Source organism: Colobus angolensis, unplaced genomic scaffold (genome assembly GCF_000951035.1).
Source record: "Colobus angolensis palliatus isolate OR3802 unplaced genomic scaffold, Cang.pa_1.0 Scaffold109, whole genome shotgun sequence".
NCBI lineage: Eukaryota > Metazoa > Chordata > Mammalia > Primates > Cercopithecidae > Colobus > Colobus angolensis.
Genome location: NW_012111919.1, coordinates 6,006,034 through 6,017,600, shown reverse-complemented (window position 1 = coordinate 6,017,600; position 11,567 = coordinate 6,006,034). Strand labels below are relative to the sequence as shown.

At 41.7% G+C, this 11,567-nt stretch overlaps 1 protein-coding gene across 3 annotated transcripts in view; it reads left to right on the top strand.

Moving 5' to 3' along the window:
- The window catches only part of ATAD2B (ATPase family, AAA domain containing 2B), a 190,380-nt gene that overhangs the window by 39,372 nt on the left and 139,441 nt on the right, over positions 1-11,567 (top strand). For 2 of the 3 annotated variants that reach the window (XM_011950768.1, XM_011950759.1), the window contains exons 5-8: positions 905-1,007; positions 2,165-2,273; positions 5,578-5,694; positions 10,660-10,735. In XM_011950768.1, coding sequence (XP_011806158.1) covers positions 905-1,007; positions 2,165-2,273; positions 5,578-5,694; positions 10,660-10,735 — 405 coding nt within the window. Of the gene's footprint in view, positions 1-904; positions 1,008-2,164; positions 2,274-3,405; positions 3,448-5,577; positions 5,695-10,659; positions 10,736-11,567 lie in introns of all 3 variants that reach the window. The other variant, XM_011950751.1, reaches the window with a different exon arrangement.

Sequence of the window (11,567 nt, the reverse complement as noted above, 5' to 3'; positions counted from 1 at the left end):
CCTCGGCCTCCCAAAGTGCTGGGATTACAGGCATGAGCGACCGCGCCCAGCAGCCCATCTCTTAAAAAAGAAAAAAAAATTGCTAAGATGTTAGCACGTTTTTCTTGAATGTCAGTGTTTTACTTGAATTTCTGAAAGAGTCTTTCCAGTAAACTTTATAAGGCTTTAAACTTTTTACAAATTGTTTTATTTTATACAATTACTTATTTTTATACAAATAAAATAATTTTATACACTTATTTTATACAAGTTATTCTTAATACCATCTTCAATAAAAAGATTGAATTAGTATTTTTTCAGTGTCATATATCTGATAATTATTCATAGAGGCATTATGGATTTTTTTATTGGGACCTTATTAACAAAATCCTTATATTTAAAAAGTTTTATTTTAATGTGTATATTAAGGTGGAAGGTGTCCTGGTTTTGCTTTTCTTATTGGGCACTGTATTCTGATGATGGATGCTGGTTATGAAAGAGGTATTTAATTGGAATGTGGTGGGGCACACCACTGTAATTGCAGCACTTTGGGAGGCTGAGATGAATGAATCGCTTGAGCCCAAGAATTCAAGAACAGCCTGGGCAACATGGTGAAACCCCATCTCCACAAAAAAATATAAAAATTAGCTGGGCATGGTAGTGCATGCCTGTAGTCTCAGCTACTCAGGAGGCTGAGGTGGGAGGATCATTTGAGTCCAGGAGGTTGAGGCTGCAGTGAGCCATGAACAGACCACTGTACTCCAGCCTGGGTGACAGAGGGACACTCTATCTAAAAAAAACAAAAAAGAAAAAAAGTTGTGTATAATTACACATCAGAGATGATTTGATTACGCTTTCACAAAGAGCTCTTTTATGTATATGGTGTCATTATTGTCTAAATCCTGATTTTATTGTATGATTGTAGCACTGCTGAAGCTGTGCTACAGGAAATGGACAACATTAACATCCGACGGAATCGTCGATCAGGAGAAGTAGAACGACTTCGAATGTGGACAGATACAGAATTTGTGAGTATATTAGCTGTAGCAATCTTTGTAAATATTTTTTATTTTAATTGAGGAATTTAAAGGGAGAATGCAACAGTTGGATGTTTTTGAATTAGCACAAGTATTCCTTCCTGTTCATTTCCAACTTAGTTTGGGATTTTATTGCTTGCTTGCTTCTTTTCTTCATTCTCCTCTTGCTATAACCTTCCCAAGAAAACCCTCTTCCCTTTTGCTGTATGAGTCACCTTAAAGTGCAACTGTGATTCTGTTACTCTTCTGATTTGAACCATTAATGGCTTTTTGTTGTGCACTGAATTTATTAAAAACACCTTGATGTTTATGATCTGGCTTCAACTTTGTTTTCTCACATACCATTGCCTAAGTGTAAACAAATCATTCTTGTTCCTATAACTTTTACTCTTTTTTTTTTTTTGAGACGGAGTCTCGCTCTGTCACCCAGGCTGGAGTGCAGTGGCACCATCTCAGCTCACTGCAAGCTCCGCCTCCCGGGTTTACGCCATTCTCCTGCCTCAGCCTCCCAAGTTGGGACTACAGGCGCCCGCCACCTCGCCCGGCTAGTTTTTTGTATTTTTTAGTAGAGACGGGGTTTCACCGGGTTAGCCAGGATGGTTTCGATCTCCTGACCTCGTGATCCGCCCGTCTCGGCCTCCCAAAGCGCTGGGATTACAAGCTTGAGCCACCGCGCCCGGCCAACTTTTGCTCTTAATACTTCTAGTTAGTGACTAATGCAGTTCTATCTTTGTTTCAAGGTTCATTTCAGACACTGCCTCCCTTCCCTTTACCCCATAACAAAAGGAGGGTCTTCTCTTTGAATTCTAGAGTACTTTGTGCCTCTCTTTGTGACATTTAACTTATTTTACTTTCTTTTATAATTACCTGTGATTGTCTTATTTCCCTCCTACTAGGCTGTAATTTGCTTGAGGGAGAAAGTGTGTTGCTGGCATTATGTGTTTTACATTTTTATAAGTTTGTTATAAGTTTTTTTCCTTTTTATTTCTTACATTTATTTAATTTAGGAAGTTCCATTTTCACGAATCTATGGCATGCAAATAGGTGCTCAATAAATTTTGTTGAGCAGGTGTGTCCCATTGGGTTTTTTTTTTTATAGTGGAGAATAAATGTCATGTTACTGTTTGACAGATTTCTTTCTTTAAAAGGAAAACATGGATATGTATTCAAGAGTGAAAAGGCGAAGAAAGTCACTAAGGAGAAATAGTTATGGGATACAAAATCATCATGAAGTTTCTACTGAGGGTGAAGAAGAAGGTTTGTAAGGCATCTTTTGAAATTCTAGAAAGTTCAGGTGGGAGGGAGGAAAAATAAAATATACAAGTGGTATTTGTAGACTATTACCGAGTCTACAGTGGATTTTGAGGTCTATATTGTATAATTTGAAATAATTTAAATTTAGTTGGCAATCTGACTTTCATTTCCTTCATTTGGAAAAATCCTTTTAAGTGCACATTGTACATTATGTAATGTATTTCATTAGTAGCCCTTGGTAGTCCTTCAGTGATCTGGTATGGGATTTGCTTTGGGCTCATTTGCTTCTTAGATGAGGACTTTTTTGTACTTAGGCACCTTCTAACTGGATGGTTACTTTGTTATCCATGGCCTCTAAATCTCTGATTATGTGGATCTTGAATTTAGGTATGGTCTGAGAAATAAAGAGTAAAGTTTAGAGAGACTTCTAATACCAGTGGAAGGGGACTATACTATCCTTTTCTGAGGCCTTCGTGGGTTCTGAACTGAAGAACCCAGACTGAATTTGTAGGGCTGGAATTGGGAACATGACAGCAGCACATTGGCCCCGTGGATTATAAATTGATGAAAAGTATACCTACAGGATTTAATTCTGTAGGCATTAATCCTTTTTTTTTAAATTTTTTTGAGACAGAGTCTTGTTCTTGTTGCTCAGGCTGGGATGCAGTAGCACGATCTCGGCTCGCTGCAGACTGCCTCCCGGGTCAAGCGATTCTCCTGCCTCAGCCTTTCGAATACCTGGCATTACAGGCATGCACCACCATGTCTGGCTAATTTTTGCATTTTTAGTAGAGACGCGGTTTCGCCTTGTTGTCCAGGCTTGTGTTGAACTCCAGACCTCAGGTGATCCGCCTCCCTTGGCCTCCCAAAGTGCTAGAGTTACCGGCGTGAGCCACCGCATCTGGCCTGGCATTAATCTTTATTGGATTGGATTTTCAGAAGATTTGGTGTATTGTAAATGCAAATTAGTAGTACTTTATAGGGGAATCTTACTAGTTCCCATTGTTTGTGTAGTTTAGATTGAGAAGACTGTGTTTTTTAAAAAATTCTGTAGTTAATATTTTGTTAGCCAGTTTTGAAGAGGTGATATTTCTAATGAAGGTACTTTATTGAGCAAATATTATTGTTGTTACAGCTAGAACCTCTAAATTGCTTCCTTTGGAGAAAATCAGTATAGGTGAGACAGATTTATAATGTGATTTTTGCCTTTTCATTAACTGAACATCTTTGTAGAGTTTCCAAAGTAGATATGCCATATTTAGAATTTTTGCCTGTAATACTATGTTATGGTACAGACATTTTTCAAAAAGTAATGTTTTGGATATTTAGATAAGTTATTTAGGTACAAGTATTTTATAGTATTATTTAGATAAATACTGTGTTTGTTGATTTTTGTGTACAACCTAACAAAAATTTTTCAAATAATGCTTTCTGATGTCATGAGTAAAATATGAAGTCCTTGGCAGGTTTTTTTTGTTTTTTTTGAGACAGTTTTTCACTCTGTCACCTAGGCTGGAGTGCATTGTCACAATCACAGTTCACTGCAGCCTTGACCTCCCAGGCTTAAGCAATCCTCCCACCTCAGCCTCCTGAGTAGCTGGGACCATAAGCACGTGCCATCATGCTCGGCTAAATCATTTGTAATTTTTATAGAGATGGGGTCTCAATATGTTTGTTGCCCAGGCTGGTCTTGATTGCCTGAGCTCAAATAGTCTTCCTGCCTCAGCCTCCCAAAGTGCTGGGTTTATAGGCATAAACCACCATGTCCAGCCCTTTGCAATTTTAGTCTTCTACTTCCCTAAGTATCACTGCCAACTTTATATTTTTTTCTATACTTTAATATGATTGTATTATATTGACAGTTCTTGTGGTTAAAAAGTTACATATTGCATTTGGGGGTTCATATGCTTATTAATTTTCATCAATGTTTTTTTTTAGAGGCCGGGTGTGGTGGCTCACCCCTGTAATCCCAGCACTTTGGGAGGCTGAGGCAGGTGGATCACTTGAGGTCAGGAGTTCGAGACCAGCCTGGCCAACATAGTGAAACCCTGTCTACCAACAATACAAAAATTAACCGGGCATTGTGGTGCATGCCTGTAATCCCAGCTACTTGGGAGGCTGAGATATGAGAATCGCTTGAACGTGGGAGGCAGAGGTTTCAGTGAGCTAGGATCATGCACTCCAGCCTGGGTGACAGAGCGAGATTCTGTCTCAAAAAAATAAAAATTAACAATATTAGAGATGGAGTCTTGCTGTGTTACCCCAGACTGAACTCAAACTCCTGGGTTCAAGCCATCCTCTTGCCTTAGCCTCCTAAGTAATTGAGACTACAGGCAGGTGCCTTAGGGTCCAGCTAGACTCTTATTTTAACTGGACTTAGATGTTATATTGTAGCTACAGCCAAATCATTTTTAAAAAATAATATTTCGGCTCATGCCTGTAATCCCAGCACTTTGGGAGGCCGAGGCGGGCAGATCGCCTGACGTCAGGAGTTCAAGACCAGCTTGGTCAGTGTGGCGAAACCCCGTCTCTACTGAAAATATAAAATTGACCAAGCATGGTGATACATGGCTGTAGTCCCAGCTACTTGGGAGGCTGAGGCAGGAGAATTGCTTGAACCTGGGAGGCAGAGGTTGCAGTGAGCCCAGATCACACCAGCCTGGCGACAGAGCAAGACTCCGTCTCAAAAAAAAAAAAAAAAGAATTATAAAATGATCACTTATGTCAAGAAATAAACTATTACCAATACCCTAGAAGTCTGTTTCATGCTCCATCTCAATGCGTACATGCACTTTGCTACCAAAATGTAACTAATCCATGCTTAATTGTGGTCAACAGGTCTAACAAATCATTACACTGCCAACATAAGTTGCTCTTGCTGTAACATTAGTAATTACCTATAAGCATATTTTTTTGAATTACCAAGGGTATTTGAATACTAATTTAGTGGTTAATTGAGCATTGATTGAGGTTTGCTGTAGTTGGATAAAATTTTAAGTCTGTTTTCTATTATTGCGTTGTATGACCAAAGTGAATCAAAGTTCCTAAGTAAATCAAGAGATAAAATATGATCACATTAATTTATTTAGCAGATAATTGTATTGATCATTGGCAGGGAAAGTATTTTCTTTTACATCCATTTAGGTTGATTTTTAATTATGTATGCTTTACATAGTATGTTGGCACTTAAATGTCACCTGTGCAAAAAGAGTAATGGATAAAGTGTAAATATTCAGTTCTAGAGTAAACCAGTCCTTTTGGATTAAAACAATGCTTTTTTCTTTTGTTTTTGTGTGTGGGAAACTAGAATCTCAAGAGGAGGATGGAGATATAGAAGTTGAAGAGGCAGAAGGAGAAGAAAATGATAGACCATATAATTTGAGACAGAGAAAAACAGTGGATCGATACCAAGCACCTCCAATAGGTAGGCAACTGTAAATAACTTTTTTATTTTTGGTAGTTGTGTAACTTATTCTGCCCCACTGCTTTTTTTTTTTTTGAGACGGAGTCTCACTCTGTTGCCCAGGCTGGAGTGCAGTGGCACGATCCCGGCTCACTGCAAGCTCTGCCTCCCAAGTTCACCCCATTCTCCTGCTTCAGCCTCCCAAGTAGCTGGGACTGCAGGTGCCTGCCACCACGAGGTCGGGAGATCAAGACTATCCTGGCTAACACGGTGAAACCCTGTCTCTACTAAAAATGCCCCACTGCTTTTTAAAAATTAGTATTGCCAAATTTAAAAGAAGGAAATCTCTTACGGGTTTTATATACTGTATCTTTTACTACATATACTTCTGTGCACACACATGCAACTGAAAGAAAGTCAAAGTATGTGGTAGCAGTATTGATTTACATACAGCATGTACATTTTATTTATAGAAGCTTGTATTTAGTAATACTGCTCATACTTCTGTATTACACTGTATAGTTTACTGAGCACTTTAATTTACAGCAATTCTTCAGGGAAAGTATCTCTCTCTCTTTTTTTTTTGAGACAGAGTCTGCAGTCACCCAGGCTGTAGTACAGTGGCATTATCTCAGTGCACTGCAGCCTCCATCTCCTGGGTTCAAGCAATTCTCCTGCCTCAGCCCGCTGAGTAGCTGGGATTATAGGTGCCTGCAACCACACCCGGCTAATTTTTGTATTTTTTCAGTAGAGACAGGGTTTCGCCATGCTGGCCAGGCTGGTCTTGAACTCCTGACCTCAGGTGGTCGGCCCACCTCAGCCTCCCAAAGTGCTGGGATTACAGGTGTGAGCCACTGTGCATGGCCTAGGGAAAGTATCTTTATGGTCCAAGAGATTAAGCGACTTACCCGAGGTCACAAAAATAGTATGTGGCTGCAGCTTGGCCAATAACTTAGTTGTTTTCTTTTTCTTTTTTTTGCTGAGAGAAGGCAAAAGTTAAAAGTTTATCTTTTAGAGAAGGGATCTCACTGTGTTGTTCATGGTGCAATGTAGTGGCTGTTCGGAAGCACAAACATAACACACTACAGCCTCAAACTCCTGAGCTCAAGCTATCCTCCTACCTCAACTCCTTGTGTAACTAGAACTACAGGTGTACACCACCATGCCTAGCTAATTAATTTTTTTTGTAGAAACAGGGTCTTGCTATGTTGCCCTGGTTGGTTTTGAACTCCTGGCCTCAAGGGATTCTCCTGCCTTTGCCTCCCAAAGCACTGTGATGGCTTGAACCACTGCACCCAACTGTGTATTCCTTTTTTTTTTTTTCTGAATAGCATTCTGTGGTGTGGATATATCACAATTTGTTTATCCATTCATTTGTTACTTGACATTATGATACTTTCCAGTTTTTGGCTATTACAAATAAAGTTGTGATGAACAGGTCTTTGTGTGGTCATACGTTTGTGTATTTCTAACAAATACCCAGGAGTAGAAAGGCTGGGTTTTATGATGAGATATAAGAAGTTACCAAACTCTTTAAAGTGGTTATACCACTTTCACTAAGAGTGTATGAGAGCTGTAGTTGCTCTGTATTCTTGCCAACACTTGCTATACTCAAATTATTTAATTAATTTTAACAGGTATTTATTATAGTTTTAGTTTGCATTTCCCTAATGGTGTTGGAGCATCTTTTTATGTGTTTTTGTTTTTTTTTTTTTGACAGTGGTAAATCTTGGGTAAGATGTCTGTTCAGATCTCTTCCTATTTTTTCAATTGGGTTGTTTGTTTTCTTATTATTGAGTTTTGAGATTCTTTATATGTTCTGGATATTAGACCTTTAACAGATATGTCATTTGCAAATATTTTTAAGACAAGACAGTCTGTTACTTGTCTTTTTTATTCTCTCAATAGTATCTTTTGAAAAGCAGAAGTGAGTGCGGTGGCGCAATCTCTGCTCACTGCAAGCTCCTCCTCCTGGGTTCCTGCCATTCCCCTGCCTCAGCCTCCTGAGTAGCTGGGACTACAGGCGCCCACCAGCACACCTGGCTAATTTTTTGTATTTTTAGTAGAGACGGTGTTTCTCCATGTTGGCCGGGATGGTCTCGATCTCCTGACCTTGTGATCTGCCCACCTTGGCCTCCCAGAGTACTGGGATTACAGGCATGAGCCACTGCACTGGCCTGTTTGTTTATTTTTTGAGACAGAGTCTCACTCTGTTGCCCAGGCTGGAATGCATTGGTGCAGTCTTGGCTCACCGCAACCTCCGCCTCGTGGGTTCAAGCGATTCTCCTGCCTCAGCCTCCCAAGTAGCTGGGACTGCAGGCATGCGCTACCACACCTAGCTAATTTTTGTATTTTTAGTAGAGACGGGCTTTCACCATGTTGACCAGACTGGTCTCGAACTCCTGACCTTAGGTGGTCCACCCATGTTGGCTTCCTAAAGTGCTGGGATTACAGGTGTGAGCCACCGTGCCTGGCCCATTTGTAATTTTTAATGAACTCCAATTTATACTTTTTGCTTTTTTTTTTTTTTTTGAGATAGGGTCATCCAGGCTGGAGTGCAGGGGCACAAACATGGCTCACTGCAGCCTTCTCCTGCTTCAGAACTGCTTCAGCCTGCTGAGGTACATGTCACCATGCTTGGCTAATTTAAAACAATATTTTTGTAGAGTTGGGTTCTTTTTTTCTTTTCTTTTTCTCTCTCTCTCTTTTTTTTTTTTTTTTGAGATAGTCTCACTCTGTCGCCCAAGCTGGAGTGCAGTGGCGCTCTTGGCTTATTGCAGCCTCTGCTGCCCTGGTTCAAGTGATTCTCCTGCCTCAGCCTCCTGAGTAGCTGGTATTACAGGCACCTGCCGCCGTGCCTGGCTAATTTTTGTATTTTTATTAGAGACGGGGTTTCACTATCTTGGCCAGGCTGGTCTTGAACTCCTGACCTCTTGATCCACCTGCCTTAGCCTCCCAAAGTGCTGGGATTACAAGTTGTGAGCCACCACGCCCGGCCCTTCCCTCCCTCCTTCCCTTCTTCCCTCTCTCCCCCAACCCCTTATTTCTTTTCTCTTTTTCTCTCTCCCTTTCTCCTCCCTCCCTCCCTCCCTCCCTTCCTTCATTTTTTTGTGACAAAGTCTTGCTCTGTCACCTAGGCTGGAGTGCAGTGGCGTGATCTCAGCTCACTGCAACCTCTGCCTCCCAGAATCAGGTGATTCTCCTGCTTTACCCTCTTGAGTAGCTGGGATTACAGGCGCATGCTACATGCCTGGCTAATTTTTGTATATATATATTTTTTAGAGAGACGAGGTTTCACCATGTTGGTCAGGCTGGTCTCAAACTTCTGACCTTAAGTGATCCGCCATGCCTCGAACTAGAGTTGGGTTTTTTTTTTTTGAGACGGAGTCTCGCTCTGTCGCCCAGGCTGGAGTGCAGTGGCCGGATCTCAGCTCACTGCAAGCTCCGCCTCCCGGGTTCCCGCCATTCTCCTGCCTCAGCCTCCCGAATAGCTGAGACTACAGGTGCCCACCACCTCGCCTGGCTAGTTTTTGTATTTTTTGGTAGAGACGGGGTTTCACTGTGTTAGCCAGGATGGTCTCGATCTCCTGACCTCGTGATCTGCCTGTCTCGGCCTCCCAAAGTGCTGGGATTACAGGCTTGAGCCACCGCGTCCGGCCTACTAGAGTTGGGTTCTTACTGTGTTGCCCAGACTGGTCTGGAACTCCTGGGCTCAAAGCAATGCTCTGACTTGGCCTTTCAAAGGCCTGGGACTGTGCCCAGCCTATAACAATTTTTTTTTTAATGAATCGTTTCTTAAATGGATTGTGCTAAATTTCTTTTTTTCTTTCTTTTTTTTTTTTTTTTTTTTTCAACAAATTTTTGCTTTTTTTGCCCAGGCTGGAGTTCAATGGCGCGATCTTGGCTCACTGCAACCTCTGCCTTCCACGTTCAAGCAATTCTTCTGCCTCAGCTTCCCAAGTAGCTGGGGTTACAGGCATGCGCCACCACACCCAGCTAATTTTGTATTTTAAGTAGAGACCGGGTTTCTCCATGTTGGTCAGGCTAGTCTTGAACTCCCCACCTCAGGTGATCCGCCCGCCTCACCCTCCCAAAGTGCTAGGATTACAGGCGTGAGTCTCCGCACCCAGCTACATTTTTAAAAATGGATCATGTGTCTAAGAAATCTTTGTGTAACTCATAGTCACAAAGATTAAGTTAACATCTGTTTAGAATGTTTATTTGCAACTTCATAGTATTGCCACAAAATTTTTATTTTTGTTTTGCTTCTAGACAGCATTTGGTACTTGAAGACACATGACTAGGTTTTATTTAAAAAGTTAACAGGGGCCAGGCACAGTGGCTCACGCCTGTAATCCCAGCAATTTGGGAGGCCTAGGTGGGCAGATCATGAGGTCAGGAGTTTGAGACCATCCTGGCCCACATGGTGAAACCCCGTTTCTAGTAAAAATACAAAAATTAGTCAGGCATGACTGCGGGTGCCTGTAATCCCAGCTACCCAGGAGGCTGAGGCAGGAGAATCGCTTGGACCTGTGAGGCAGAGGTTGCAGTGAGCTGAGATCGCGCCACTGCATTCCAGTCTGGGAGACAGTGAGACTCCATATTAAAAAAAAAAATTAACAGGGCTACGTGCGGTGGCTTATCCTGTAATCCCAGCACTTTGGGAGGCTAAAGTGGGCAGATCACGAGGTCAGGAGATCGAGACCATCCTGGCCAACATCGTGAAAACCTGTCTCTACTAAAAATACAAAAATTAGCTGGGTGTGGTGGCGCACACCTGTAGTCTCAGCTGCTTGGGAGGCTGAGGTAGGAGAATTGCTTGAACCTAGGAGGAGGAGGTTGCAGTGAACGAGAGATCACGCCACTGTAGAGCGAGACTCTGTGTCAAAAAACAACAACAAAAAAGTGAGCTGAAGTCATTTCTACTCCTTTAATACATTAATTTATCAATTTATTATTTCTTTATATCCTTTTCTTCCCTTTTAGTACCAGCTCATCAAAAAAAGAGGGAAAACACGCTGTTTGATATTCATAGATCTCCAGCAAGAAGAAGCCATATTAGGTAAGGTTTGTTTTTGAAAGGAAACATTTGCATTTGTCAATGAGAGACTAATTGTGTCTTTTTTTCTTTAATTAGTGACTAGTAGTTGTCATCCTACATGCTACTGTTATCTTCCTGATTCACAGTTTGCCTGGAATATTTCTTGTTTTTAACAATTATGTTCACTGAAGCTACACAGCTCTTTGGTCTCTTAGCAGAGTTGAATCTAAGCGACCCATATTGCTTTCATTTGAAGCATTGATTCGAGTTAATCTTTGATATTTTCCCCCCCTAATTATCCTTTCTTTTACATGTAGGTACAAAGGAAGCTTTCTACTTTTTTTTTTTTTTTTTGAAGTGGAGTCTTGCTTTGTCGCCCAGACTGGAGGCTGGAGGGCAGTGGCGCAATCTCGGCTCCCTGCAACCTCTTCTCCTGGGTTCAACCAATTCTGCTGTCTTAGCCTCCCGAGTAGCTGGGATTTCAGGTCGCCCAGGCTGGAGTGCAGTGGTGCAATCTCAGGTCACTGCAAACTCTGCCTCCTGGATTCATGCCATTCTCCTGCCTCAGCCTCCCAAGTAGCTGGGACTACAGGCACCCGCCACCACACCTGGCTAATCTTTCGTATTTTTAGTAGAGATGGGGTTTTACTGTGTTAGCCAAGATGGTCTTGATCTCTTTTTTTTTTTTTTGAGACAGAGTCTCGCTCTGTCGCCCAGGCTGGAGTTCAGTGGCGCGATCTTGGCTCACTACAAGCTCCACCTCCCGGGTTCAAGCGATTCTCATGCCTCAGCCTCCTGAGTAGCTGGGACTATAGGCAAGCGCCACCACACCTGGCTAATCTTTCGTATTTTT